The sequence below is a fragment of the Poecile atricapillus genome, chromosome 12 (genome assembly GCF_030490865.1).
Source record: "Poecile atricapillus isolate bPoeAtr1 chromosome 12, bPoeAtr1.hap1, whole genome shotgun sequence".
NCBI classification, from domain to species: Eukaryota; Metazoa; Chordata; class Aves; order Passeriformes; family Paridae; genus Poecile; species Poecile atricapillus.
Window position 1 is genome coordinate 4,136,099 of NC_081260.1, and position 27,608 is coordinate 4,163,706.

At 51.3% G+C, this 27,608-nt stretch overlaps 2 protein-coding genes across 2 annotated transcripts; both read left to right on the forward strand.

The window, feature by feature from the left end:
* Nucleotides 1-1,592: 1,592 nt before the first annotated feature.
* Nucleotides 1,593-13,615, forward strand: PRPS1 (phosphoribosyl pyrophosphate synthetase 1). Its single transcript, XM_058847753.1, has 7 exons — nt 1,593-1,879; nt 4,033-4,216; nt 4,555-4,653; nt 6,325-6,449; nt 8,165-8,338; nt 9,075-9,234; nt 11,532-13,615. Exons 1-7 carry the CDS (start codon nt 1,758-1,760, stop codon nt 11,622-11,624), a joined length of 957 nt encoding a protein of 318 aa, XP_058703736.1. The 5' UTR covers nt 1,593-1,757; the 3' UTR covers nt 11,625-13,615.
* A 4,149-nt stretch (nt 13,616-17,764) lies between these two features.
* Nucleotides 17,765-19,334, forward strand: LOC131583545 (thymosin beta-15A homolog). The gene is made up of 3 exons (XM_058847766.1): nt 17,765-17,977; nt 18,297-18,401; nt 18,835-19,334. The coding sequence occupies exons 2-3, from the start codon at nt 18,302-18,304 to the stop codon at nt 18,870-18,872; spliced, it is 138 nt and encodes a 45-aa protein (XP_058703749.1). The 5' UTR covers nt 17,765-17,977; nt 18,297-18,301; the 3' UTR covers nt 18,873-19,334.
* Nucleotides 19,335-27,608: the final 8,274 nt, after the last annotated feature.

Here is a 27,608-nt window from a genome sequence, read left to right on the forward strand (position 1 = left end):
ACTCAAAGCAAATCAATATCAAATTCACTGCAGAAGTTTATTATCACTCAGAAATTCAGGTAACACGAGTAGAAATTGCACAATAGCATGAACATTCTGAAGGAGCTGTCTGTGGCTTATTTTTAATATATTTATTTTTTTTTGTCTATTTATATGTATGTGTCAATCTGTCTCCTTCACTTTGTGGGGAAAATAAGAAGCACAGAGAGAGGGTGAAGAGTCATGGCTTGGTGTCATCATTACCCTGGACTTGCTGGTTGTTGTGTGTCTGACAGAAACACAGAAATGTGAGCAATTATCAATTCCTGCATTTTCTGTGATGAACCACAGGACCTTCTCTTTTCAAGGTATTTATAATACTATATACAAGTTAAAATTTGAGTACCATTTCCTTCAAAGTAGTGAAAAGTGATTCGAGATAATTAAATATTAGAAAAAGGGCAGGACTATATTGGCCTATTAACAACTGGAAACTGGATAAAAAAATTTGGAGTGAGAAAAAGCCACTATAAAAATCATAGTGGTGGGATTCTTGGGGGTGTCCTGGTGCAGGGCCAGGAGTCAGGACTTTGTGATTCCCTCTCAACCCAGGATGTTCTATGATTCAATGATATCCAGGTTTAAAGGTTAACAATCCAGGTTTAAAGGTTAAAAACCCTTAAGCACGACGTTTCGCTAAAGAAAAAATAATGTGCATGATGCAGTCACGTACAAACCGATAATTCACAGAAGACTGGTATTAGACTATAGTTAGTTACATATTTATATACATTTAAGACAGATACATACATATGTATATGTATCTATATATATATATCTGTATCAGTATGTATTTTGGTATGGAATTGGGTACAAAATCCCGATCATAAACGTAAAAACCCCTCAGGAATTGACCAGCCTGTTAAAATAGCAGCCCTGATCCGAAACCAAAACAACCCTCCAAGGGCACGGCCGGGGCCTCCTCAGCGCCGGGCTCGGCAGTGGCGGCGGTGCGGGCCCGTCCCGGTGCGGGGCTCGCTGCCGCCCGCTGTCACCCGGTACCGCCTCACACGCGGCCCGCCGGGTGACGCCAGCTCAGCGCAGCGCCGCGCAGGGCGCCGGGGACGGACGCACGGACGCGGGCACGCCGGCATGCTGAGGTAACGGACGCCGCGGCGCCGCGGGGCTCGCAGGCGGCGGGCCCGGCGGTGAGAGACGGGCGGGGGTCGCGGGCGCGGCGCCGTGAGGCGGCAGCGGGGCCATCGCCCGCCTCCTTCCCCCCGGAGCGGTGGGCGCCATCATGGCCGCCGGGGGGGCGGCTGCTCCTGCCGCGGCCACGTGGGGCAGGGCCGGCCGCGCGCTCCGGCCGCCGTCGCTCTGGCCAATCGCAGCCCAGGCTGCCACACAGCGACCAATCGCGAGCCGTTCTTTGCCCTAGGCCCCGCCCCCAATGGGGGCCGCGCGCACCGCCCCTCGCCCTCAAGGAGAAGGCGACGCCCCAAATCACGCCCGTTACAGCCGCCCCGGCGAGCGGGACCCCGCCCCCTGCGGCAGAGCAGCCAATGGAAAGCGAGAGGGGGCGTGTCCTCGGCGGGAGATGCTATAAAGGGTTGGCGCGGCAGGCGGGAAGGGGTAAGATGGCGGCGTAGAGGGGGCTGGTGTGACCTGCACCCACCGTGCCGCGTCCTCGCAGGAGGCGGGCGGGTCCCCGCGCGGCAGCCGCGGGCGCTGCGTGGCGGAGCGACGAGGACGAAGAGAAAAAGGGCGCCGCTGCCGCCATGCCCAACATCAAGATCTTCAGCGGGAGCTCGCACCAGGACCTGTCCCAGAAGATCGCCGACCGCCTGGGCCTGGAGCTGGGCAAGGTGGTCACCAAGAAGTTCAGCAACCAGGAGACATGGTGAGGCGGGGCGGGGCGCGGCCGCACTACATCTCCCGGCGGGCTGCGCGGCGCTGCGGCGCTGGGTACCGCGCGGCCTTCGCGCGGGGGGTGATGGGGGTTGTAGTCCGGGGGGCTGCGCCGTCGGGCCCGGCTAGGGAGCAGCGGAGCCGCGCTCGGAGACATCCCCGGAGTGCTCCGGCCGGGCCCCTGCTGCCCCGAAGCCCTGGGGAGCATCGCGCACGTCCCCCCGGCAGAGCTGGGTCTCTGTGGGACGAGGCCGGGCCGCGGTGCGCTCCGGGAGCCGTGTGCGGCCTGGGCCGTGCGTTCAGCGGCCCCCGCCTCACGGCGCTGGCCGCACGCGGGCTTCCACCGCCGCGTCTGGGGCTTTCCCCGGAGCCGGGGCCGCACGGGGCTCCTGAAATTGGAGGATTTGTGTGACCTGGCCGCTGTGGCAAGTGTTGGAGCGGTGAAATTCGCCACCCGGACCTTGCCCCCTCCACCTCAAATCCGCGAGCTGATGGGACGGCACCTCTCGAGGAGTTACACCTACACTGATTTGGCTTTTTCATGCTTAAATCTAAACTCTGATGACTTGAGGCTTGGTAATTTTGTGTTTAGTATGTAGTATGTACCTTTAAACTTCTCTGAGGAGCGTCAGAGTCTTAGAAAGTGTTGATAGAATTCTTAAGGAAAGAGAAGAGGCTCACACCTCCGTGCGTCCCACGGTGAATTTGCAGTCGTGCAGTCTGTTTCCCTCAAGCTTTGAAACCTAACATTTGCCTTGTTTCATGTATCTGTGCTTTAAAAATCTTGCTGCCATCCTACGTAAAGCTAAAAAAGACGTTTAAAGTTGTTCAGAGCTACTTAAGCTTGCTTCACCACGGAGTATAACACGAAGAACCTTGATTGCTCCAACCCACTTCTTCTAGCAACAGTATTTTTTTTCCAAGAAAATCCAGGATGTGCACGTGATGTACGATATTATGTTTCACTTTCCATGGGTATCGATTGTAAAACCTCAGAGGTAGTACAAAGAGTTGTAAAGGAGTTACAAAAAGTTCTGTTTGATTTACTGCCCTTGGGCTTTTCTCATTGTTCTTTATTAACTGCTCTTGCACATCTGGTTGGCTGGCCAGCAGGTTCCTATGTCAGCAGATAATGTGACTTAAAGACGTTAAAGACATCTTATTTACCCCAATAAACTGACAGCAGGTGCTTCCCCAGAAGAGTAAGACAGTTTCAACAGAATAATTCATAGGCTTTTTTTGTACCATAAATATCATAAGTCACCTTAATATTGGAGATGACACTTGTGACACTTCCACAACAGAGAGTTCTCATTGACTGAAGCTCTCCCCGAGAGATGGATGCATCCTGTAAGTCAGTGGGCAGTAAAGATGACAGCAGCTCACTGATGGATACTGAGCAGGGTAAAGCTATTAATAGAGAATAGTCATCAAAAAAAGTTTGAAAAAGAGATCAGAAAGGTCAGAGAAGGAAATACTAGAATTAAAACTCTACCCTGAGGGGCTCTGTAAATGAAGTGGTTTCTTTCCCACCCTTTCTGGTGTTTCCATACATGTACTGGAACTGGCATTTTGCTGCTGGCAAACAGAACCTTTGGCTTGTATTCAGGCCCTCCATCAGCAGGGATTAGTGTGTATTGCATCCAGGAGGAAATTAACCCCAAAAACCTTTCCAGAGTGAAACGCTGGAGTGCTCCTCTGCTGGAGCCACTGAATGGCTGTTGTGACTCTCAATCTGCTAATTGGCTGTGGTGTTGCTTTGGTAGCAGTTTGACCCCACTCTGTCTGGTGGCTGGGCATGGTCCTTGCTCCTTTGTTCACTGCTGCTTTTAGAGGTGGCTGTGCTTTTGATTCCAGGGGAACAAGGCCTGCTCCTGGGTGTGTTTACATGCTCAACTTGTGTTAAGATCAAGAGCACAGGCTGAGTGCTTTTAGCCTTTCAGGCTGGACCATTAAATCTGATCAGTGAGCTCTGTAAAATAGCCACTGTGCAAATAAACAGCAGTATTCCTGCTCAACAGCTTTGATTATATGGCACTGTCACCTACAGACCCTTGGGAGTGCAGTGCCTTGGTTGCTTTGCAGGCTCAGGGTAATGGCTGTGCTTTAATTTGTGTTTGGCTACAACTCTTCATCTGTTTCCAGCGTGGAAATAGGCGAGAGTGTTCGTGGGGAGGATGTCTACATTGTGCAGAGTGGCTGTGGGGAAATCAATGACAACCTGATGGAACTCCTCATCATGATAAATGCCTGTAAGATTGCCTCAGCCAGCAGAGTCACAGCTGTCATCCCCTGCTTCCCTTATGCGCGGCAGGACAAAAAGGACAAGGTAAGGGATGTGGTAGAGGTTTCTGCAGGGGAGTTGAATGCACACCTTGAAAGTTCTGGCTGCTGGAGAGGATTTAAATGAAGTTTTGTCACCTCTGAATATCCAACCTCTCTTCATTTCATTACATTTTGGGACATGGGACTGCAAAATGATCTTTTCATAAAGATCTAGTTCTTCTTGAAAATATGCTAAAGTCTAATCACTAGCTGATGAAAAGATGCAATGTTAATGAGTGCTCCTTTTAGTAACTGCTTGTGAATCACTGCCTGGAAGCAGAAGGCTGACATCTTGATGAAGGAGTTGAACTTGTCTTTTACTGTCTTTTTTTCCTGTACCAGAGTCGAGCTCCAATCTCTGCCAAGTTGGTTGCAAACATGCTGTCTGTGGCAGGTGCAGATCATATAATCACCATGGACCTGCATGCATCTCAGATTCAGGTAGGAGCAAAAATCAGGAAAGGACTTAACCAGCTCCAGTCTGAGCCTCTTGACTGCTTTGGAAGCTTTCCAGTCATCTATCTGCTTTTTTGAGATACTGCAGTGATCAAGACTTGGGGATTTAGGACTGGATGGGGAGGTGGGTAACAGGTTAACCTGTAAATGAAAGCATAGTTGTTCTTCATCAGACTGAGTGTGTTGTCTTGTGTAAATGAACTAGTAAATGATGCTACAGCTTTGTTACCACACGGTGACACTTTATTCTTCACTAGACCTTGGAGCAATGTGAGATGGGGAGTATCCTTAAATTCTGGGCAGAGCTTTCAGATACTTGGTGTGTTGTCTTGGAGAAGTGAGCAGTTAGTTCTGCCCTCAGGTGCCCTGGCACAGCTCCATTTGTGGGTTTTGTTGGCCAGGACAGTGATCTGATTGCTTGTCTCTGGCAAGATGGGCAATCCCACTTGTATCCATTCAGTGCCACCCTCCCACACAAGCTGGTCTTGTTTCTCTCCAATGCTGGTAGTGAATTGAAAATCATTCATAGGCTTTGTTGGCTTATGAACAAAATATCTCACAGAGCAACCAAAGTCTTCACCAGTGCAGTGTAAGAAAACTGGCAAGAATATTTGCCAGGGAGAGGAGGGGCTGCAAGCTCAATTTGATTTTGTTTCTCTTCACCTTGAGCAAGTGCTCAAGACCAAGAAACCTACTCAGTGCAGCTGAGAGGGGTGTGGCAAAGGGAAGGATGTCTCTTATTGCTGCAAAGGGTAAGGTAGCTACTGCCTGGTGAAGTAAGTGGGCTGGCTGTTGTTTTAGCAGTTGGAAGTGCAGGCATTCACACTTCAGTATGATTGGCCCAGAAATACTGTCTCAGATGAAAAACATCTGGGGGGGCACAGCTGAGAAGGCTCTCAGAAAGAACATGAAATAACTGAGCCCAAGGGGGTCCCCCTCTTCCTTAAGGGCTTGGAATTGGTGTGTGCCATAGGGCTGACCTTGCACCAGCAGCAGTGATGAGATTTAATAGGATCATTTGTGCACATGTGCTTCCAGCATCTGGCTGGTTTCAGCCTGGTTCTTGTAGCTGCTGTGTTGCTGAGCACAAAAGGAATGATGGTGAGAAGGGTCTGTTACCCTGTACCTTGGAGGATTCCTCAGGAGTAGCTGCCCCTCTTCTGCCTGTTACTCCAGGGTTAACTTCTGGCATTTAGTGACCTGTGAGATTTGGAGAACTCTGCAGGGTCACTGTAAAGTTATGGAACCAGCTGCATTAGTTTAAGGACAGATGTTACTCAAGCCTGTTTTGTAGATGTGAACAGTTTAGGTAATGAGCTTTAAAGACTGACTGTAAACAGGCAGCCAGCTGCTCTGGAAATGAGTGCATTTGCTGCAGGCTTTCTGCAGCCCCCAGGACAGAACTAGTTTCATTTTGTGGAGGTGTTAGATGTAAAGTGTTATTTATGCTGCTGAGCTATTTCTGGCTCTGAAGACTTCTTACATTACTATTCTGTGTATCCCAAAGACTACTGCCCTTACATCAAGGGAAGTAAAAAGGAAAGCTGAAAGCTGTGGAAAGGTGATGACTGTATGCCTGATGATATAAAATGCTTCTTGTAACTGTTTCTGGAATGGGACTTTTGGCTATATCTGTTCCTGTTGTTTTCCTGGCAGGGTTTTTTTGATATCCCTGTTGATAATTTATATGCCGAGCCTGCTGTACTGAAATGGATCAAAGAGAATATTCCAGAGTGGAAGAACTGCACTATTGTTTCACCAGATGCTGGTGGAGCCAAGAGGTGAGCTGTCACACAGTAGCTTGGGATGCTGCTTCTGTGTTTACTTCAATGTGACCCTATTTTTAAAGCCTGTTCCGTCTGCCTTCTCTCAGACAGTCTGGGACAGCTGGTGAAGAGTGGTCAGATATTCTTCCTAGGGAATGTTTAGAAGGTTTCTTGGGCTACATGGAGGATTAAATAGCTGCTAGAATCACAGCTGCATAGGTAGGAAATGCACAACAGCTACATCCCTTGGACTAAACCAATTTGTACAAGGGTATTTATGCCAATTGAAGGAGGAAACAGTGTAGCTTACACACCTATGCCAGGGCAAGCTTACTGCTGATGATTAATGATACATTTTTATCCAGGCTGCTTTCTTTGCAGAATTCAACTTAGTCTGTTTAGGCATTTTCTTACTTTATTACCCTGAATTTGAATATGTAGCTGTGATTTAAGCCTGCTGCCACTCTTCATCTTCTCTGAGAATGAGGAGGATAGATGGTTCTTTTCCAAAAAGCAGCAGCATATGTTATAACACATTTCTCTTTTGATAGCCTGACAATCTCCCATCTCCTTGCAGACAAACATGTCAATTCGTGGGCAGCTCAGAATGTTCTCAGGTGCTTTTTAGGAGAAACTAGGCCGTTCCTTGATGCTGCTGTCTGAGGGCTACATGTGAACAGTAAAGGGACACAGATGTATTCTTTAATCCAGGACTGTCACACCAAAATGTTTGTGTGTGCCAATCTGATTCACATGCCTCAGAATGTTTTAAGTGATGTGTTCCAAACAGCCTAGAGACACTGACACTGTAGGTCACTGTATGTCTTCTGTAGCTCTGCTGTGGTCCACAGACTGGGCAAAACCTTCTGTATATTCAGCTATTTCTGTAGCTTGTTGCATAACACAGTATATGAAGTGCCAAACCAGCCAGATATAATCTGACTCATGAAAAATCTGCTCAAAAGCCTCTTATACTGAAATATGTCGATCTTGGCTGGTGCAGTATTTTATGGAGATATGCAAAGCCAAATACTTCAGTTTAGGAAGTTATCTAGGACCACCAGGATGGTAAGTCTTGTCCAGTGGGACTAAGAGTGGGACTCCTTACTGCACGTGTAAAATTTCTTGGGGGCATGTGTGATTTACTCCTTCTGCTCTTACTGCTTTTAAACTCTTTACTATTCATCAGTATCCATATATAAAGCTAAGATCCCTCTAGTAAGGTTGTTCTGCAGTCACTTCAATGGAAATATATGTGAGGTGGTGTATTTGAATTTCCTGGGTGTGTAATCCTGCCACAATCTGTGCTAGTGCTTGTGTGCATGATGATTGAGTGCTTGCAAGAGTGACAGTAAAGCCCCGTTGGAGCACAACTTAAGCCTTCCAGAGTAGTGTTACAAAGATGACAACTTTGCAAGTGTTTGGATCACTTCAAGTGTGCTGACCTTGCTGGTTTAAGGTTTGTTTTCAGCTTAAATGCAAATTAGTTTACAGTGGTCATGATGAAAGATGAGATCTATTTGCTGTCACTGAGAGAGATTAGATCAGAGGTTGCAGTTTAGCTGCTTGAAGGGGAAACTAAGGTGGCAGAGTGCCTTCTATTAATTGCTTGGGAGCAGTAGCAGATGTGGTGACAGCTCCTCTTAGAGCAGAGTGCTTGATATTGAGAGAGCTTTGACTGAAGCTGCTGTGTGGAGTTAAGTGTTGTTTGGAAACTGTTCTCTCCTCAGAGTGACCTCCATTGCAGATCGGTTGAATGTAGACTTTGCCCTCATTCACAAGGAGCGCAAGAAGGCCAACGAGGTCGATCGCATGGTGCTGGTGGGGGACGTCAAGGACAGAGTGGCCATCCTGGTCGATGACATGGCAGACACGTGTGGCACCATCTGCCATGCTGCAGACAAGTGAGTGGGGCTGACTGCTGCCTTCCTAACCCAGGCACCTCCTCTTAGTGAACACTGGGTAATGGGTTAAGCAGATTATTTGCATGACAAGTTTCACAAGGCTCATGCAGTTTCTTGATTATTCATGTCATACAAAAGAAGGAGGAAAACCCAGTAAAAGTTCTCACAGTGGGAATAGGTAGAAGACCATAGTGTCTTCTTTTTTTCCTGCATTGAAAATGGGCCATCACTGACCATGCCAGGTAGAGCTAAGTGTTGTCTCGTCCATCAGCTAGTTTTGTATTAGAAATAAGCTTTTCAAACGTTGATATCATTCATGCTTTTTACACTAGAAACACCAATATATTCAAGATGGCTAACTGTTAAATACAGTATTAAATATTAGCTCAGTATTTCATACTGTATTAAATGCAGTATTAAAGTATTAACACAGTATTACATATCTGCTACCTTGTGTAAGCAAAAATTACAGAAGGTGATTTGTATGATCTGTTCCAAATATTCCAGAGCCAAGAACAATGGGGTTTTTTCAGTGTGTGCTTTGCCTGTGGTGGATTTCATGGTACTTGTAAAACTTGATTTTTCCCCAAGCCTATAGAAGAGGGGGAATCAAAGGTAGCCTGTTCCCTAAGCACATGGTGCTGTCTCCTGTCATGCTTACCATGTGCCCTGCACTAATGTCAGCTTAATTCTTGCTGAGAATTACTCATCCTTCTCCTTTACTCCCTCCTTGCAGGCTTGTGTCAGCTGGAGCCACCAAAGTTTATGCCATCTTAACCCATGGGATCTTTTCTGGGCCAGCAATTTCCCGTATCAACAATGCCTGTTTTGAGGCAGTTGTAGTCACAAACACAATACCCCAGGAGGACAAGATGAAGCAGTGCCCTAAAATCCAGGTGAGCATCCATTTTCTGTCACTCCTGGGAGATGTTAGCCTTATCTGTTCACCTGTTGAGGGTGAAAACGCCACAATACTGTATAGTGCTGACAGTGGTTCTGTTGGTACTGCCATCAGTGTTGCCTGCTTCTCTTGGCCCTATTGCTGTGGGGTAACAGACATGTTACAGATACAAAGCAGCTTCTGTTCCAGCTCATCTCAAACAGTTCAGTAAAGGATGTTTTTTTTAAGGCTTGTTTTACCTAGATCAGGTGTCTGATTTAATGGGGCCATAGTGTAGGCAAGTAGTTGGATGTGTGCCCTTTGGAGGAGTGATGTGCTGACGATGTGCAATGCTGAAACAGAGGTAGGCAGGAACTTCTGATGTTGGTGCTGACAGCTTTGTTTTGTATGTCAACTTATGCCCAGCCTTTGCCATCCATATGAAAACTAAAAGCAGATAATGAGTCCCAGAATCTGCTGTTCAGCCAGTTCTCAATCCACTGATCCAGTGGACACTTCTTGAGTTTTTCTGTGAGGATTTAATGACTGACACTGTCAGAAGCCATGCTGAAGTTGACAATATCCACTGCTCCCCCCTTACCCATCCAGGTAGTTGCTTCCTCATAGAAGGTGATCAGGTTGGTCAAGCATGATTTGCCTTTGGTAAATCCACGCTCACTGTTCCTGATCATGTTCTTGTCATCCATATGCATAGAGATGGCCTCCAGAGTGGAGTGCTCTGTCACCTGTCCAGGGATTGATGTGCGGCTGACTGGACAGTAATTCCGGATTGTATTTGCTTTCTTCCAGTCATCGGGCACCTGTGCTGATCTCCAGGACCTTTCAAAATGTATCATGAGTGCCTGGCTGTGATGTCTGCCAGCTTTCTCAGTACTCATAAATGTATCCCAACAGGGCCCATGGACTTGTGGATATCAATCTGGCCAAATGTCCTCTAACCCAATCCTCCCTAAGGAAAAGTCTTCCTTCCAATATTGGCTTACCCCGGTCTCTTGCTTGTCAGTGCAGACTGATGCAAAGCAGGTGTTCACTAACTGCCTTCTCTGCATCCTCTGTCACCAGGGTCCCCCTTCCCTTTAGTAACAGGCCCACGTTATTCTGAGGTTTTTCCAAATTTATCTATAACAAAAGGAAAACATTCTTGTTGTCCCTGACATCCTTTGCCAGATTTAATTCCAGATGGGCCTTGGCTTCACAGCAGCAGTATCTAGGATACAAGCATTTGGGGAAGTTCTGGCACTACTCACACTCAGCCAATACTGTGGTGTGAGTGTGGAAACTTCTCCACTATTGGGCTGCTGGTGAAAGGGAAGCTGAACTGGTTGAAGCTGCAGTCAATTTTAAGCTGCTTTTGGAAATACGTTATAAGCTCATTGCAAGCTGCTGTTGGGTTGCATTTCTTTCAGCCCTAACTTCTGGATGATACTCCTGCAACATCTAAAACATGTCTGGTGCTGCACCTTGTTTCCAAGCTCCACACAGCAGCTGCTGTAGGCAAAATGTTAAACTGGCAATCTCTGTGTAAGTAGCTGTAGCCAGAGATGGCAGTGGAGCACTTTTCTAGGCTCTCCTTTTATACCTCAAATTTACACATTGATGACTGATGTTGAGGAGCACAGAGCTAAAGGATTTGTCACAAGGCTCAGGCTTTACTCTGCAGCTTGTTGATTTTTTCTTTTCTTCAGAGACAAACTATCTAGAAGATAAAAAATATTAAATATGGTTTTCACTTGGTTTCTTTAATGCACCATGAATATGGTGATTCTTACTAGACTGGATATATTGAAATGCTGTAGCTGTGGGGATTCAGAGCTGGGATTTGGCTGAGACTCGACTTTTCCTCCGGGTACCTGTCTGACCCCACCAGATGGAGCCAGCACAACGCCCGGGAGCTGAGCTGCAGTACAGCAGCTTCATCTCTCAGACTGCTGGCAGCAGTGGTAAAGCCTCTTGGCTCGGGGGAAGTGATTTCATCTTGATTTAAACTGCCCTAACGTCTCTGCACAAAGTGAATAAGAGTCCTGTGTTAAACAGACGGAGCCTAGGGAGTCTGAGCAAAGCGAGGCGACAGGAGACTATAGCTTTGACAGACCAGCTAGAATATTTGTAGTGCTATTTGTAGGGTTATATGTAATTAAATCCTAATCCTGTGTGGAAATAATTTGTCTGCATCTGGCTTGTTGTAAATGTGGGTGATGAGTTTATTTTTTAGGTTCTCCCTGACTTCCCAGCTGTTCTTTCAGGCTTGATGCCTTTTCTCAATGATGCTGATACATCTTTCTTGCCTTCCAGGTGATTGACATCTCAATGATCCTTGCAGAGGCCATCAGGAGGACTCATAATGGGGAATCTGTTTCCTACCTATTCAGCCATGTCCCTTTATAACAACAGATGTCAGCTGCTGCTTGTATGGCTTTTTTTTTTTAAACCAAAAGTTGTTCAGCTTGTTGTAAAGTTCAGTAGAAGACTCTGCTTGTTCCAGTGCAGTTCTCCACAGCTCCTGCTTAAATCAGGCTTACTGGCTCTGTTCCCAACACTGGGAGGCTGGAGGGGGAAAGCTCATCTCTGTAACAGCCAACTCCACCAGCACCCCTGTGCATGGAGCTGAGCAGTAGCACTGACTCAATTCTGCAGGTCTGTGGAGAGCAGGACTGACACATGGCTAATTGCCACAATTATTTTGAGGGGGGAGGGAGAGGGTTTGTCTGTGGGCAGGGTTAGATGATCTGGCATGCGCACTCTAAATTGTTTGGGAAGTAGAGCTCCCTAGGATATGTTGATCTGGATCCACAGCAAGAGCCCAAGAGACTGCTGGCTGTCTTACCACTCCATACCTGAGAGAGCCCTTGGAGAGTGGTGGGGAAGGCTTTTGTCTTGGCCAAGCTTGACCCTTGGTGAAGCCCTGGGGGACATCTAGGAGGTGGTTCTCCTACAGCTTCCTTCCAGGAAAGGAGATCAGTGTAGCTTGCAAACTTGAATTCCTCTTAATTGTTGATGAAATTAAATGCCCTTTAGTGCACTACACAGCAAAGTGAGGGTGAGAGCAGTCTGCAGTGCTGTGTTAGCTTAGTGGGGAAGGTGCATCCTGGATAAGTGTTCTTTTCTGAAAACTCTGACCTAGAGAACTTGTGGTGGTTGTGTGCTTTGGTTTCTAGTGCAGGCTAAAACCAGCTTCTCAATTTCACAGCTTCCTGTTAGTCTTGCTAGCTGACTAGAGGACTGCTGTCATGTACTGCAGCTGCACCTTGACCTGCTGTGCAACCCCCTGACCCTTTTTTTTACCAGTAAAGTAGTAAACAGAGCCTCTTTATCCAACAGCAGCAGGGTTGTTGCATCAAGCAAGTGCCTGCTCAGACACTGGGGTAACCTGAAACACAGCAGCTTTGTGTCCAGCTGGCTCAGCCTCTCATTCATTGCCTGTTACAGTCCTGTTGTCCTGGAAGTTACTGACACATTGTCTGCCTTTCCTTGAAAGCATTGCTTCTTGCAGAATATCTTAAGCCAAGGAAAACTGCAGGTTGCAGGACAACAAAACCTGAAGGAACCCTTGGAGTGGGGGTCTGATGCTTCTCAGGACTGTTCATGGCAATGGGTTGAAGAAGCTGGTGATACATAATGCTGGGAAAGCTGCAGATTTAACACCAACCTAACAGGCCACAAAGTGCCTGAAAGAGAAATACCAAAACCAGAGCTCGCTGAGGCTCTTGGATGTAATAAGTATCATCTGAAACTTGAATACTTAAAAAATGTACCAGACAATCGTAAGGTAAACTGCTAAGTCTCTCTTGAACTCTTACGGTTTATAGACCAAACTGTTTTATTCTGGTTTTGTTTAGGTTTTTGTTTTGGTTTGGTTTTTTTGGTTGGGTTTTTGATTTTTTTTTTTATATAAGCACTCCTCTTTTATTTGTTTTTGAGCTGGAGGAAGGGAAAAAGGGAAAAGAAGGAACTTGAAATTACTTTCTAGAGTAACCAGCATGGCTTTAAGAGGCTGGGGGCTGGGGTATAAGTGAAACTAACTGAAAGATGTGGTTAAAATCTAAGGAAGTACTTCTTTAGTTGTGCCTTTTACTGAAGACTTCTCTCCCTTCCTAAACTCCTGTCCTGTGGCAACATTAACACTTCTATTAGTGTAGAGCTTTTCTTTTTGTATAAGAATTGGTGTTTGTCTGGAAACTGTGCATCTCTTGCTTCTTTGCTTTGCACCCTGCACTGAGCTCTCCTGAGAGTCTGTGATCCCACCTCCTGCTGCCATCCTGCTGCTGCTCTGAGAGCCAAAAGCCAGGACATCAGAGCAGCGCTGGGAGGATTTTCAGCAGCATTTGTGTTTAAAGTTAAGACCTGATGAAGGAAATTAAACTTTTATTTAAAAACCACGGCCTCTGCCTTTAAGTGCTTCTAAATATCTTAAGTGACATGAAACTTCTGAGTTGGGTCATTTCAAGGGCAGATCATGAAGTAATTTTATTTAGAGGGGACCTTGGAAGGTCATCTGGTTTAACACTTGTGCATGTGGCCAGCTGTGAGGTTCAGCTTGGCTCTGCTCACATCGCATGGAAGGAGAAGCATGGGACCAAGCACTGAGCAATTGCTTTTGTCTGTGTTTGATTTCCTGGACTTAACTGTTAGAGGTGTTAGTGCAGCTTCTCTAGTACTGTTCAATTATGTATCTGAGCAGATTTGTTCACATAATGTTCAGGTGGGGGAAGTTTGAATATTTTAACAAGTACAAATGAAGAATTTGTGTCTCACACAAAGCTGATGATCAGAGACAGTAGGATTATGTCCTGAGGAACACTTGTTCTGACTAAAGCCTGATCCTTTCTCATGGTGTGTTGCAGATGGGAAAATAAAAATGAAGGCAGAAGCATGAGATTGGCAGGCCTAGAGAAAGGTCCTTGGCATTACAGATAGACTTCCAGGCCTAGACTGAGCATGGCCATGGCCTCAGGCAGACAGGGTCACAATTGTCATCCATTTGTTAAAATGTCTGGCCAGTGAATAAATGAAAAAAATGTTGGGTTTTTTTCCCCCCAAATAGGAGGGTGGGGTGCTGCGGGTCTTGTCACAATTATGTAGTGAATTTCACCTTTGATAAAAAAACAGAGCTTTACAGCAATTTGTACTCGGGAGACCATTGCTATTAGTGAGTATATAATGTTAGTTACTTTAATAAAACCAGGGTTTCAAGATGGGAGAGGGCACAGACTTAATATGGTACAATTGCTTAATGCTTAAATTGCAATTGCAATGCTTAAATGCACAGACAGTGTATCTCTTAAAAAGAATGGGAGATATACTTTGTTGGGACAGTTCTCATACCCGAGTAGTTACACTGCTCTGAAAACTTCAGAAGGGATGGAGATTTCACCAAAATCTGAAGGTGAGTTGTGGGGTGTGTTAGGCCTTTCCTCACAGCTGCCTGAGTTACTACTGTGCAAAACAAGTTATTTTCCAGGAGAAAATCTCAACCAAGTCATTTGCTGTGCTCCTGCAGTTGGGGGTCTGGAGGAGCAGGATAGGGCTCCAGCAGCTCCCTTTGCCACAGGCACAGCCAGAGTGTGGCTGCAGGTGTGAGGATGCTGGTATTGGTGCCAGGAGCCATCTCCTGCCTGTGTGCTGTTAATTCACAGGAACAAGGAACACATCAATCACCTGCCTGGGTACCTGAAACTAATGCACAGGGTGGGAGCTGAGCTTACCAGGTGTGCAGGACACAGCAGGATGTGTCTGCTGCTTAAAGCACAATAAGACACACCTCAAAATAATTTCCTGGCACCTCCTTCCTGCCTTCCTGATGTAAGGAGGTCTCCTGGAGTCGGTAGGTCTGTGATCTAAAGAAAGCAGTACCTTGTCTTGCTGCTGTTGGGCAAGGGGAAAATGGTATTAGCAAGCCCTTCTGCAAGCTGCAGCAACATCCACAGGAGGAATGAGCTGTCCTGTAAGACACAGCAGTCCCGGTGTGCTGCTGCCTTCCCGGGGCTCTCTGCTCCTGCCCTGATGGACGTGAAGGTTGTGGCAGGAGGCTGGGGTGAAAACGGGAGAAAGTGCTGTCAGCCCGTGGAGTGGCTCAGCCTGGCAGCTGTCATGGTGGTGCCTGCAGGCAGATGGGTCAGGAGGCTGAGAAAAACCCCTGGTCAGAGAAAGCTTCCTGCCTCTTTCCTGTACAGGAGAATAAGGCATTCCTGGAAATGGCTATCAGAGAGGCTGTATCGGCCCTGGCAGCCGTGTTCCGAGTGAGATTTAAAACCCATCTAAAATGGCTGGCAGTCAGTCTGTGCTATTTCAGGTCAGGGCTGTTTTTGCATTCTCCCTATCTGTTGATGTCTCAGTTCTTTTGTTATAAATTATTGAAAGCAGAAATGCCAAAAGACGTAAGAAAGAAGCTGGTTGTGCAGTTACGGGAGGCTTTGCTAATTTGTCAGGGGGAAAAGCTCTTGCTGGGATATAAGCTCCTTTCTTGTTCTTTGTGCAAGATGGGTTTTAGCAGCTCCCCAGCAGCAGCCCCACCTCTCCCCTGCTGGCAGTTCACAGGGTTGGCTTTAAAGCTGCTCTGGCCGCGGTTTGTACGAGTGTGGTGGTGCCTGTGTGGCTTGAGGAAGGGGGAGCTCCCCTTCCCCTGCGTGCGTGGCCACCGTGGTGGCTTTGTGCCCAGACAAAGACCCGGGGGTTACAAAGTGCTGCAGCATCAGCCCAGGGCACAGTGGCGGGCACAGCTGGTCTGCTGAGGAGCTGGGATGATGGTGAGCAGGGTTTTGGGGACAGCTGGTGCTGGCAAGGGGCTGTGCACAGGCAGGGTGGGGGATCAGGTTCTTTCGCACTCACTGCCTGCCAGGGACAAAAGCTACGTCAGACTGCAGCATCCACAAAGGAGAAGCGTGTGGAGAACAGGCAAGCAAAGGGGGAAGCTGAGGGGAAGGTGCGTACAGCCAGAGAGCAAACACATGGTAAAACACTTGTCTATTTGCATGAAGGCAAAAAGGATTTCCTGCGTTCATTTTGAAACTGAATGGATGTTTTGGTTCTTGCTGGCTGTGCAGGAAAGATGAGCCTTTTCTCACTGAGGCTGGGCTGTGTGATGATGCAGGCTCTGCAGGGTTTGAAAGATGCTCATGAAGGCAGCCCTGCCTGGGCTTGCAGCTCCTGGCTCTGTGGCACTCTCCAAACCTGGCCCTGCTGGGGCCACACCACCAAATCAGAACTGCTCTGGGAGCAGCCGGGCCTGGACTTTGCCTGCAGCCTCTCCCTCCCCCCAGGCACAGGGACAGGAGGCTGTTTGCTATCCAGACTCCTCGGAGGAGCAACCTGGCCTTAGATCTTGGCCTTCGCCTTTTCAGCATTTGCCAGCTCTTGGCACTTCTTGCATTCATAGCCCATATTCTGGCTGGAGCGAGAAGGTGCCTCAGGGCTTGAGGCACAAGGCCACCTCCGGCCATGACCTGCTGTCGCTGGATAGCCCCAGTCCCTCCTGCCAAGACGGCAGTCGTCTTGCTAAAGAACACAAAGCAAGTGTTCCCTCCGGATTGCTGGGGATTTTCTCTGCAAAATCTCCAATAAGCCCTGAGCAAAACCCAGAGGCTGGCAGGCCAGGAGGAGGTGGAGGTGAGAGCTGCTATAGTACAGCTGCTACCCTTTGGTGCTCTGTAACAGGTTCCTGTTCACCATGGCCCCAAGATCTCTGCAGAAAGGTTTTGGCAAGCCTCATCTGCTGTCAGGATACTTTTTCTTTTACCTCCTCCCCTTCTCCTCATTCTTTTCAGCACCTGTAGGATCCTCCTGGTCCTCTAGCCCCTCTCTATCCTGGTGGCCAGCATGCAAGTGCCCCCCAGACTGCCACTATCCTTCCTGCTGGGATCAGATAGGCTGCCTGCACTGCCCTTTGGCTTTTTCCCACCAAAGGTGTCTCTTCCACTTGCACACCAGCCCACCTGCAGTTTGTGCTGCTCCCCAGGCTTGTTTCAGCCAAGCAAGAACCTGGGAGTATGGCCAGCTTCTTGTCCACCCATGCTGTTTCTTTAGTGACCAGATCTCCCCAGGAAGTGCTGTGGCCAAAGACAGTGTAGACATGAGCTGGGCAGTGGCCAAACGTCTCTCACAGGTGTGCGAATAAGGTGCTGGGTTTAGCCCAAGGCTTTCTTTATTCAAGTTCTGCCTCAGCAGTGGGAGCATCCCTGGACACACACACAGACCACAGCTGCCTCCCTTGCTGTGGAGCACCTGGCTCTGGTCGGGGTTCAGTGGCTTTGGAGTCATCTGGTTTCATGGGGACCAGCCTGCTGCCCCTCACAGCTGGCACCCAGGTGCGTGTGTGCACAGGAGGGGCAGCGGGAACCATACCTGTCTGTGGGGACAGCAGGAGCTGCGCGACGCCCGTCCGTGTGTGTTGTGAGAGGGTGTGTGAGCCGTGTCCCCGTCCCCGCTGCCCCCCTCATTCCGAGTCCCCTCTCTCGCTGCCCCCCCCCCGCTCCCCGTCTCCCTCATGCCCCTCACGCTCGGTCCCGCTCGCGCCCCCGTCGCGCGGCACGGCGGGAACGGCCGCCCCCTGGCGGGCCACGCGCTTCCCGGCGGGCGGGCAGCCAATGGGCGCGCGGGCTGGGCGGCGGCCGGGGTATAAAAGGCTCCGCCCCGCGCGGCGCGCGCTCCAGACTCACCTGGACGCTCGAGGAGTGGGGTCGGTATCGCTACCGGCACCAACCGCACCTCTCACCCACCGCACATCGCACCGTGCAGCGCCGCAGGTACGGGCTGGGCCGCGGAGGGGGACCCCGCGCAGCGCTGCTGCGAGGAGGGACTCGCCCAGGCGCCTCGGGGCGGGGGCTGCGGGCGCGGCGGGTCCCGGGGGGACATGGCTGCCTGCTGCGAGGGGGGCTCCCCCGGCGTGTGCGGGCACCGGGGGCCGCCCCGCACGGCTGCCCGGGCCCGGGGAGCGGCACGGTGCCCGGGGCGGCGGCGCGCCCCGCCCTGCGCTATTGTCCGCGGCGGGGGCCGGGGGGGGGCCGGGGCCGCCTTTGTCTTCCCGTCCCCATCCCTCGGCTGACTGCGGCGGGGGTCTCGCAGGCAAAATGTGCGACAAACCAGACCTCTCGGAGGTGGAGAAATTCGACAAGAAGAAGCTGAAGAAAACCAACACGGAGGAGAAGAACACGCTGCCCTCCAAGGAGAGTGAGTGCGGGGCCGGGGGCTGGCGGAGCGGGAGGCACGGGCGGCGGGGCAGTGCCCTCGGGGACCGGTCTCACCGCCGAGGCATCAGGGGAAGAGGGGCGGTTTGGATCGGCAGCGCTCTGGCCCGGGGAAAGCCACGGGCAGAGGTGTGTCCAGCCCGGGGCAGCGGGCATGGGCACTCGGAGAGGGCTGTTGAACTAAACTGATTCCTCAGGGCATCACTTTCCTGCGGACAGACACAAACAGGTGCCCGACTTGCTGCCACGCATAGGTGTGGCTTGTCATCTTCTAACTTGACTGTTAAACCACACCACTTGTGACTAAACCACAAAATTGGCCAGCAGGGCCTGAGTGGGTCCTCTGAAACCTTCCCCAGTGTGTGCTTCCACAAAAAAGAAGCACTAGAGACTAATGGGCCTCTATTCTCTTGCAGCTATTGAGCAGGAGAAGGAATGTGTGAAGTCTTCCTAGAGAGAGATTGCCTGGCAGGAGGAGCAACTACTCAATTATTTTGCTTTGAAATGAATCATGTGGGTTTTTTTAAATTTACATCACATACATGTATAGAAAACAGCTGTATCACCTAACACACTGTCCCACTTTGCTGGCAGCTTTGGCAGGTGGGGGGACAAAGTGTAGTCCTCTCAGTCCATCAGTAGCCTGACCTGATGCCATCTCTGCTGCTCAGCTGCCTCTTGTGACAGCACTGATCTTGCTCTGATGCAGTGGGAAGATGAGCAAGGGCCATGGAGGCTTCTGGGCATGGACCCCTTCTGCCTGGGGGAGTGGGGAACCTTTCTGGCCTCACCTCTGGCCTGGTCTGTCTTGCATATTTCTTCACTGACAGTGTTCTGTAGCCTCACTCACAGTTTTTTGTCTTCCTTGGGGGAAAAATAAGAAGTTTATTATAAAATAAAAAATTGTAATGATCTACCTATGGCTCGTGGCTTCTTCCCTGACAAAGGTTCTGGCTGTAGCTTGGCTTGCCCTGGAGGGTGGGAAGGTCTCTGCCTGGTGCTGCAGCAGTGCTGGTAGTTCAGTGTTGCTCAGAGGGCGATGTGGGATGGTTCCCTGCAGGGTGAATCCAGCTTGGTGTTTGCTTGGGGATTGGTTCCTGGGGGAGCTGGGAGGGAGCATTGCTGGCATGATTGTGGCCACTGTGCTCCACCACCATTGTGGTTTCTTTGTGCGTTTAAAAGCAGATGCTAACCTGGGTCTTGCTGCCCATGTGAGGGCTGAGCCTCCTGCCTTGGAAAATTTGGTGTCGCCTGCCTAAAACCTTGTGGAGCTGGGCTGATGCCTTGCCAGCATGGCTGGAGGTGCTGGCAGTGGACATTGCTGGCCTGGGTCCTGCTGGTGTGGTGGCCAGGCCAGCTCTGCCCACCCAGTTCTTGGAGCACAGTTCTCCCATCACTGAGTGGCACTGCCCTTCTGTTCCCCTTGAGCCAACCTCCACCCTTGACTGAAGGTGGTTTTTGCAGCCCTGTAAGGATGGGTTTGAATGCAGTGAATCCCTTGGTACTCTCTGGGCTGATCCCAGCCCTGCCTTGCAGGGGTGGAGATCCCTGGGTCCTGCAGCTGGCTGCCAGCACAGTGTGGGTAAGCTCTGAAAGTGCCTCCAGGTTTATGCTGAGGCTGCCTGGATACGGCCAGGACTTCCTCACCTCCTCCTGGCCTGCAGGGTCAGTGAACACACCAGGCCACTTACGGAGGAGGTGGAGGCAGACCAGCCAAAACTTGCCAGCTAACAGTTTTGGTCAGTGCTCCTAATGAGGCTGGTCAGCTGGGGACAAACACGGGGCAGTTGCGCCTGCCTGGACATGGTGCCTATCTGCCTGGTGCCTCCACCCACACTGCCTGCCAAGGACTGCAAATAACACTGCCTGTGTGGTTGCCACTGCCTCCACCCCTTAAAAAGCAGAATTGAAAGAGCTGCAGGTAAGAGTTTGGTGTTTGTGCGCTGTCAGGGCAGCATGTAGGGTTTTCCATGGGGTGAGGGCAGTGGGGAGCAATGCAGAGGCCCCGCTGGGGCTGCTGCTACGTTGGGCTGAGCACTGGGAAACCCAGCACATACCAGGGTGGCTGTACCCCTTCAGCACCCTGATGTCCCCAGGACAGAACCCTATCCTACCCCTGGGAATCGTCTCACAGTGCCATCAGCCAGGGTGGTTTGTCAGGATGACAATGTGTCCTTGCACAGAGGTGGTTTTTCTCATGGCACAGGGGCAGGCAGGTAAGGCCAACCTGAACCCTTTCTTCATCCCTGAGAGCCAGAGGCTGAGTTGAACAAAGTGAAGATTTTGTGATGGAAACACAAAGTAGCAGTGCTCATCTCCCCTCCTCAGTGCTGCTTTTGGGGTTAGGGAGGTCTCAGTGGCTGCCCACAGCACCTTGTCTGCTCCTGACACCGCCCTGTGCCTCTCCCTGCTGCATGCTGCAGCAGGTCCCTCTGTGGGCATGGAAAAGCACCAGGGTGAAACACCAGGGTACTTATCTCTCCCTGAGTCACATGGACATCTGCAAGGCCACAGCAGGAGTGTCCCCTCCCTGGCACCGCTGTGCTTACAATAACTTTCCCCTCACTCTGTGCTGTGCACAAGGGCAGCAGAGCCTGCCAGGGGTGCTGGACACCCCAATCCTACAGAGCCAGCTGGTTTGTCAGCCAGGGCCAGGGCTGTGGGTTACTCCACGTGGCAGGATGGCTGGTGCCAGAAGCTGGTGGCACTCCAGCATTGACCCTGAGTCTGTGGAAGCAGCCTGTGGAACCCCCATCCTGGGGAGCTGTAGAGGTGTTGATGCATCTGGGTTTGGGTTGCTTTTTCACTGTAGCCAAGCCAGGCACGTAGCAATACAGACTTAGACAAGGGGCTAAGTGCTGGCACAGCCAGGTCTGTGCTCCAAGGAAGCCACCCCAGGGGCTGGCAGTCCCAGCCCAGACACAGGGACATCAGCTGCAGCTAGCAGCAGCTCCCCAGCACACACCTCCATGTGTTTTATGGCTAATGTCCTGTGTCCACCTAAAATGAGGGCAGTCCAGGCACTCCTTCCAGCCACATCCCTGACAGAATGGTGCACAGAAAGTACCAGAACACATTGCCTAAATGCCCTATCTACTCACCTAAACGCCCTATCCTCAAGACTGAGGGTAAAGAGGTATTTTGCTAACCAGTGTCCAAAATGACCCTGTTGCCAGCAGAGTTTGAGCCAGTTAGGGGAGAACCATTACAGAAAATCCCTTCATATCAGCACTTTCCCTCCCTATCCCAGACCTTAACCTTTTCACCCTGGCACGTGTGGGCCCACAGCTGCCAGGCATGTGGGAGGCCAGGACACCTGCCAGACTGATGTCCCCTAGAAATGTGGTGGCTTGAGCAGCATGAGCTGCCCCAGCGGGCCCCCATGCACAGAGGATGCCATCCCAGGAGCTGGGCCTTCCTGGCAGGGCTCTGTGACCCTTCCCTCACTGGGCACCAGGTGAGTTACTCATGTCAGCCCCTCTTGGCAATGTCAGGAGAATATAATCCATGCCAAGGCCCATCCTGCTGTTTCTGGGCGGTTTCCTCCCATGCTCAATGAGATGGTGAGCTGTGGCCTCGCTGCAGAGGAGGGAGGAGAAGGCTGAGTCACCATCAGGAGGAATTTGGGTAAATACCTGGTGACCAGCAGCAAAAGGTGAATTCAGATCAGGGCTTGTGGCTGGGATGGGTGTCTGCCCCTGCTACTGCTCCATCCCCTCTGACTCAGGAGAGGATTTGGCCCAACACACACATGTGGAGGATCATAACCCCATCTCTGGCAGGAGGTGCCTGAGTCAGCCTGTACATAACCCTGTACTGGGCTCCCCTGTGCCCCACGGCTCCCTGCCAGTCTGTGGCAACTTCCTCATGTCCCACAGCACCACACTGGTTTGTAGCACAACTCACCCGGGGCTAGGGAGGCTTTTGCACTCTGGCAGCCAGGCTTTTCCCTCTTCCACTCACCATCTGGCAGCTCCCAGAACTGCAGCAGAAAATGGTGAGAGCCAAGAGGTGTCAGTGATCAGGGCCTAAGGCAGCTCCTGGATGGAAGGAAATTGCTAGCCTCAACCTGAACTGTGGATGATCCAAACAAACCTTTAGCAGGTGTGTGTTTGGCACCAGAGCAAACAGGATAAGGTGAAGCCAGGCTGCACAGACAGGTGAATGATGCAACTCCCCCATGGGTGGGTCATGCCCACTCCCACCTACCTATTCCCTGCATCCCTGGGGAAAACATGCCACTTCCTCTGTGCCACTTGGGTTGGCCTTTTCCTGCCAGGTCTCTGCTGTCTGCACAGACACATTGCAAAGCACAGAGCTCAAACCACCCCATGGTGGCTGAGGTTGAGAGGGGAAGCCAAGGGCAGCAAGCATGAGCTGCCAGGGAAAACCTCTGCTGGGAGTGCTTGGGGAGGATCTATCTGTACATGGGGATAGTTAAAGAGGAAAGATGTGGCTGTAAAAGGGGAAGGAAGAAGAGAAGGAGCAATAGTGGAGAAATGAAAGTGCTGTGTGGGCTAGTGACCACAGTCCTTTGGCAAAGGAATTGATAGTAGGCCACCATGGTGTGCGAGAGTTGTGTGTGATGGGGCCACTTAGTGACATGGGAAGGGTGGATGGACAAGCTGGTGGACAAGTGGTGGGAAAGAGAAGTGTGCTAAAGAACCCCCCCCCGACCATGGGGAGGGAAAGCCACTGTCCCTTTGCACCCACAAAAGCATCCACAGGGTGAAACAGAAACCCTTGGACACCTGTGCTAGGAAACTGGCCTGTGGGTTTCACACACTCAGCACAACCCAACACCTTCCCCAGCAGTGCAAAAGTTATTGTTGCTCTTGAAATTATGCCCTGGAGGTCAGGTTTACCGGCAGGAGCTTACTCATCCTCTGCCAAGGAGGGCTCAGCACGAGCAGCGATGAACCGGGAGCACGCAGAGCTTCCTGCTCAGGACGGGGCTCCTGCCAGCACCTGGCTCTAAACAGAGCCGGGAAGTCAGGCACGGAGCGGCCCCGGAGCCCCGCGCTGCCCGCACTTGCTCGGCGCAGGTGGGAGCAGCCTGGCTGCGTGCCCGGGCCGGGCACACGGGTGCTGCTGGCGCCGGGGATGCCGAGCCCTTCGGGGGGCTCCAGCCCGCTCCTGACAGCGGAGCTCAGCGCTCTCCCCCCGCTGAATTCTGCAGATTCCCGCGGGGCTGAGGGGCCGTGCCCGGAGCTGCGGCAGCATGTGCTCCTGCGGGAACGCGGCTCCGGTGTCTGCGGCAGCGCCCGCACTTGCACCCCAGCCGGGGCAGCTGACGGAGCAGAGGAGCGCTTTATTTTAGGAAGCAGCTGCCTCACACAGGAGACATTGTTTATCATCTTTCTTGCCTCTGGTGTTTTATTACAAAGGATTATGGCATGAAAAGCCATTTTGTTCCCCTCTTCCCAATGCATATCCCCCTCTCCATGATTTATTCCTCTCCACAGGCAACAGCTGGGGTATGACATCCCAGGAAATGGAGGGGAAAATAAGGTGGGGGCTCAAACCCATGGCAGTGATGGCAGCAGGGATGCACCCAATGCCCAAGTCATGGCACAGCTGACAGAAGTTTACCAGGGGTACCTGACACTGCTCATGCAACTTCATAATGTGAGGGGTGGAAAAACAAAATCAAAACCTTTCCATGGTGGGTAAGGAAATGTCACCTCACTCTGTCTGGACAGGGCAGAGATCAGTGTCCTCTTCTTGGACACTGCTGTCCCCAAGCCTGTGTGCCCCACTGCCAGTGCTGGTGGCACCCTGTGATACCACAGCCCCAAACCTGCCTGGATGAACCTGTATGGGAATCTCCTGCTGCCCACGGGGAACCTGGGGCAAGGTTGGGCACAGCATGATGCAGGGTACCAGCTTGGCACAGTGGGTGAGGTGCAGGGTCAACTTGGGAATTCAATCTTTTGCCACTTTCCCCCCAAATCACCTTCAAGCAGGGCAGAGGCACCTCCAGAGCTGCAACAGGAGCAGCTTCTCTCCATCCCCCTGTCCAGGTCCTGTCCCCTTCTTCTGCCCTGCTGCCATGTGCCTTTTCTGTGGGTCCCAGAGCAGAGTCTGTGGCAGCACCGGCTGAACTTCCCTCTGCCTGGCTCTGAGCCAGTGCCTGACAGACTCCTCTGTAGTTTTCCAGGAACCAGCTCCGGAGCCATGGGCAGCAGAAAAGCGTGTTGCAACAGATGCCTTGTGCTGTCTCCTGAAGGACCATCCTGTCTGTGCACTTACATCAGGGTAAAACTATGTCTGGTGCTGCCTCCTATGGTGCTACCTGCTCTGCCACCTTGTCATTTAACGTGTCCCTTAGAACCAGCCAAGGCGTTCTGGGGAAGAGCAGGGGACGGGCGGGGAGGTGAGGGCAGTGGTGTGTGGCTCAGCCACTGCCAGGCCTGTGGTTGCACTGAAGCTGGGACAAGCCCCTGCCTGCAGTGTTGTGTTTGTGAGGCAGCTCTGCAGCCCAGGCATGTCCCCCTCCCTGCCGCCTCAGACCAGCTCACAAAAACAACACAGGTCACTTCCTTAGGGCAGGTTGAGCTGTGTGGGGTAGAGGGGGATGAATGATGCGGTCTTCCCCATCTTGCTCCACCTATGGAGCTCTTTCCTGGGGAGGTAAATGGATGATGGGGTACCTGGCAACCTGCTCAGAGCTGTAGGCTCAGGGCAAAAGGGAGTGGCCAAGGCTAGGGGTGGCAGGACTGCTCAGGAGGTTCCTGTGTTGGGAAGTGTTTCAGAGCAGACGCCACGGGCTGGAGCTGCTGCCGGGCACGCGCCTTGGAGAAGCAGCTGCAGAGCCGTGCACCGGGGCTGGAACAAAGGCAGAGGCCCAAGCCCCAGCTGCAGCACGGGACGTGTGATGAATTAATGGGGGCATGAGCTGGCAGCATTGTGTGACCACAGGCCAGCAGGGGGTCCAAGCTGGATCAGGGCTCCTCACCTTGGCACCAGCTTCCTGTTGTTTGCCCTAACTCCCAGATCTGGCAGTGAGAGCCAAGCAGCCGCACACGTGCTGCAGCCTCTCTGCAGGGATGCAGCTGAGCCAGGGGAGTAAAACCTCTCATGCTGAAGCAGCCCTGCGCCCTGTAGAGTCCCTGCCCCAGTGCAGCCCCCGCAGCCCTGGCATTGCTCACCCAGCACATGGCTCCTGGGCCATGTCCCCATCTCCAGACAAATCCCACTGGTGCCCAGGAATCACAGGCAAGGTCCCATCCTGCCCATGGGGCCAGGGCAGTGCTGCTCTCAGAGGGTTCCCACCAGCACAAGGTCATGCCCAGATAAGCCCGTTCCTTAACTTGTGCTAAGTGTGCTTTAGTCATAGTAGTTACTAAGTAGGCAGCTCCTGTTGGGTCGCAGTGTTTGTTGGCTGCATGTCTTATCTCTTTACTTTGCTGGGCTTTGGGAACACGTTAGTACAAATCATGGCTCTGTGCTTTGCCCTGGCACTGACGGCCTTGCTCTGCTGGGGGAGCTGCCTTACGGAGAGGATCAGGGAATACATCTCCCTCTCCTTACCCAGGATTGATGTGGGAGGCTTTATGGTGCAGGCTCATGAGGTCCCTGCTCACCCTTACATGGGCTGTTTGAAACTACTAACAACTGGGGGTTTGTGGCAGCAATTTACAGTCTCTGCAGGCAGCTCCTCTCAAGTGTGAGGGCAAGATATCTAATCAGGGAAGATCTTGTGAACTAAGGAAAGTGGATCAGCAAAGATGAAGACATCCAGCACCTGAGAGAATTAAGTTGTGCTGGAGGTTACCTACAGTGATCTAGACAATGATGATGTCTCCAAAGATGCAGAGGGTGTTCTGTGCACACAGGCTGTGTGGAAGAATGTGATTCAGAGTGCCCCAGTGTCATTCTGGCAGTTTGGCAGCAATGTATTGTCCAGATATGAAAACACCAGCTGTGAAGAAAACATTTTCTTGGCTCCAGAACTTTGATGAAATATCTGTCCCTCCTCATCCCTATAAGCCATTGTCATGGCTGTCAGGAGCACCCCAAGAAGTCAATCTCCTCCTGTCCTGGTCAGAGGGAGAGTGAGCCCCAGATGCATGTGGTGTACTCTGTTTCTTCTCGCCTGAGCAGGGGAGGACAACAAGCAGTAGGATGGTGAACCCAGCTTTAAGAAGAAAGCCCACGTATGAGATGTGAGAGGGAAGAGAGCTGTTAAGAGGAGGAAATCCCAAGAAGGCTGTCAATATAATTGCTATAGACACAAGAAGACAACCACTTTCAGAGCAACCACTGTAAGAGTTTAAGCCCTACTTTCCAGAAAGCAGCTGGACATCACCTGCTGATGGGAAGTAGAGAATAAATCCTTTGCTTTCCACAGCTTCTGCATGCAGCTTTTGCTTTTGCTTTATTAATCTTCCCTTACCTTGAAACACAAGTTCTTTTCCAACTGACCTTCTCCCTGCTCTATCCTGCTGAGGAAAGGACTGCTAGAGCAGCTTGGTGGGTAACTGGTGTCCACCACGGATGCCAAAAAGTCAGCAAGACAACCAGACTGCACAGCCACTGGGAGCCAAACCAGACCAGGCACATCCCTGCTCAGGTGAGCAAGTGACTCCAACAGCTGCCAGCACCCACGGATTACCCTGGAGGTACACAGGGGCCCCTAGAGCATGAACACGGTCAGCTGGGGTCACTGGCCATGTGGCGTCTTTGGCTGAGCTGCAGGGACGTGCTGCCCTCCCTAAACCCTGCAGGCTGCATCCCCTGAGGATTAGGTGGCTGCCAGGCTGACAGGGGTGGTGCAGGAAGGCAGAGCATGGCACAGTGCTGCAGCAGAGCACCATGCTTCAGTTGCGTTGGAAGGATCTGTTGTAGTGGCTCTTTCTTGTTCAGGATCAGGGCTCACCCCTTACATGCTAAATCAGATCCCTAATCAATAAATACTGGCAAATAACAGGACTGAGTGTCTGCCAGGCAAAGGGAACTTGTCAGGGGCAAGTGTGCCATGCTCAGAAGCTCACTCCAGCAATGCATGGTCCTGACAGAGCTGGCATGGGGATCTGGACTGGTTTGGAGGGATCTCCCAATGCGTGGGGCAGGCTGTGTCTCTCACTGGTACCAGCAGCATCCTGCGCTTCTGCCCTGGGGCTGCTGTGTACAGTGCTGCCCCAAATACACACCCCTGGAGCTCCCACATTTTCCCTGGGCTGCCCTG

What these genes read in the sequence shown, in the direction of transcription:
- LOC131583545 (XM_058847766.1), top strand. Translation starts at nt 18,302, where the DNA reads ATGTGCGACAAACCAGACCTCTCGGAGGTGGAGAAATTCGACAAGAAG. An exon ending in CACGCTGCCCTCCAAGGAGA is followed by an intron (nt 18,402 to 18,834) that starts GTGAGTGCGGGG and finishes ATTCTCTTGCAG; the next exon opens with CTATTGAGCAGGAGAAGGAA.
- PRPS1 (XM_058847753.1), top strand. Translation starts at nt 1,758, where the DNA reads ATGCCCAACATCAAGATCTTCAGCGGGAGCTCGCACCAGGACCTGTCC. An exon ending in TTCAGCAACCAGGAGACATG is followed by an intron (nt 1,880 to 4,032) that starts GTGAGGCGGGGC and finishes ATCTGTTTCCAG; the next exon opens with CGTGGAAATAGGCGAGAGTG. An exon ending in ATCTGCCATGCTGCAGACAA is followed by an intron (nt 8,339 to 9,074) that starts GTGAGTGGGGCT and finishes CCCTCCTTGCAG; the next exon opens with GCTTGTGTCAGCTGGAGCCA.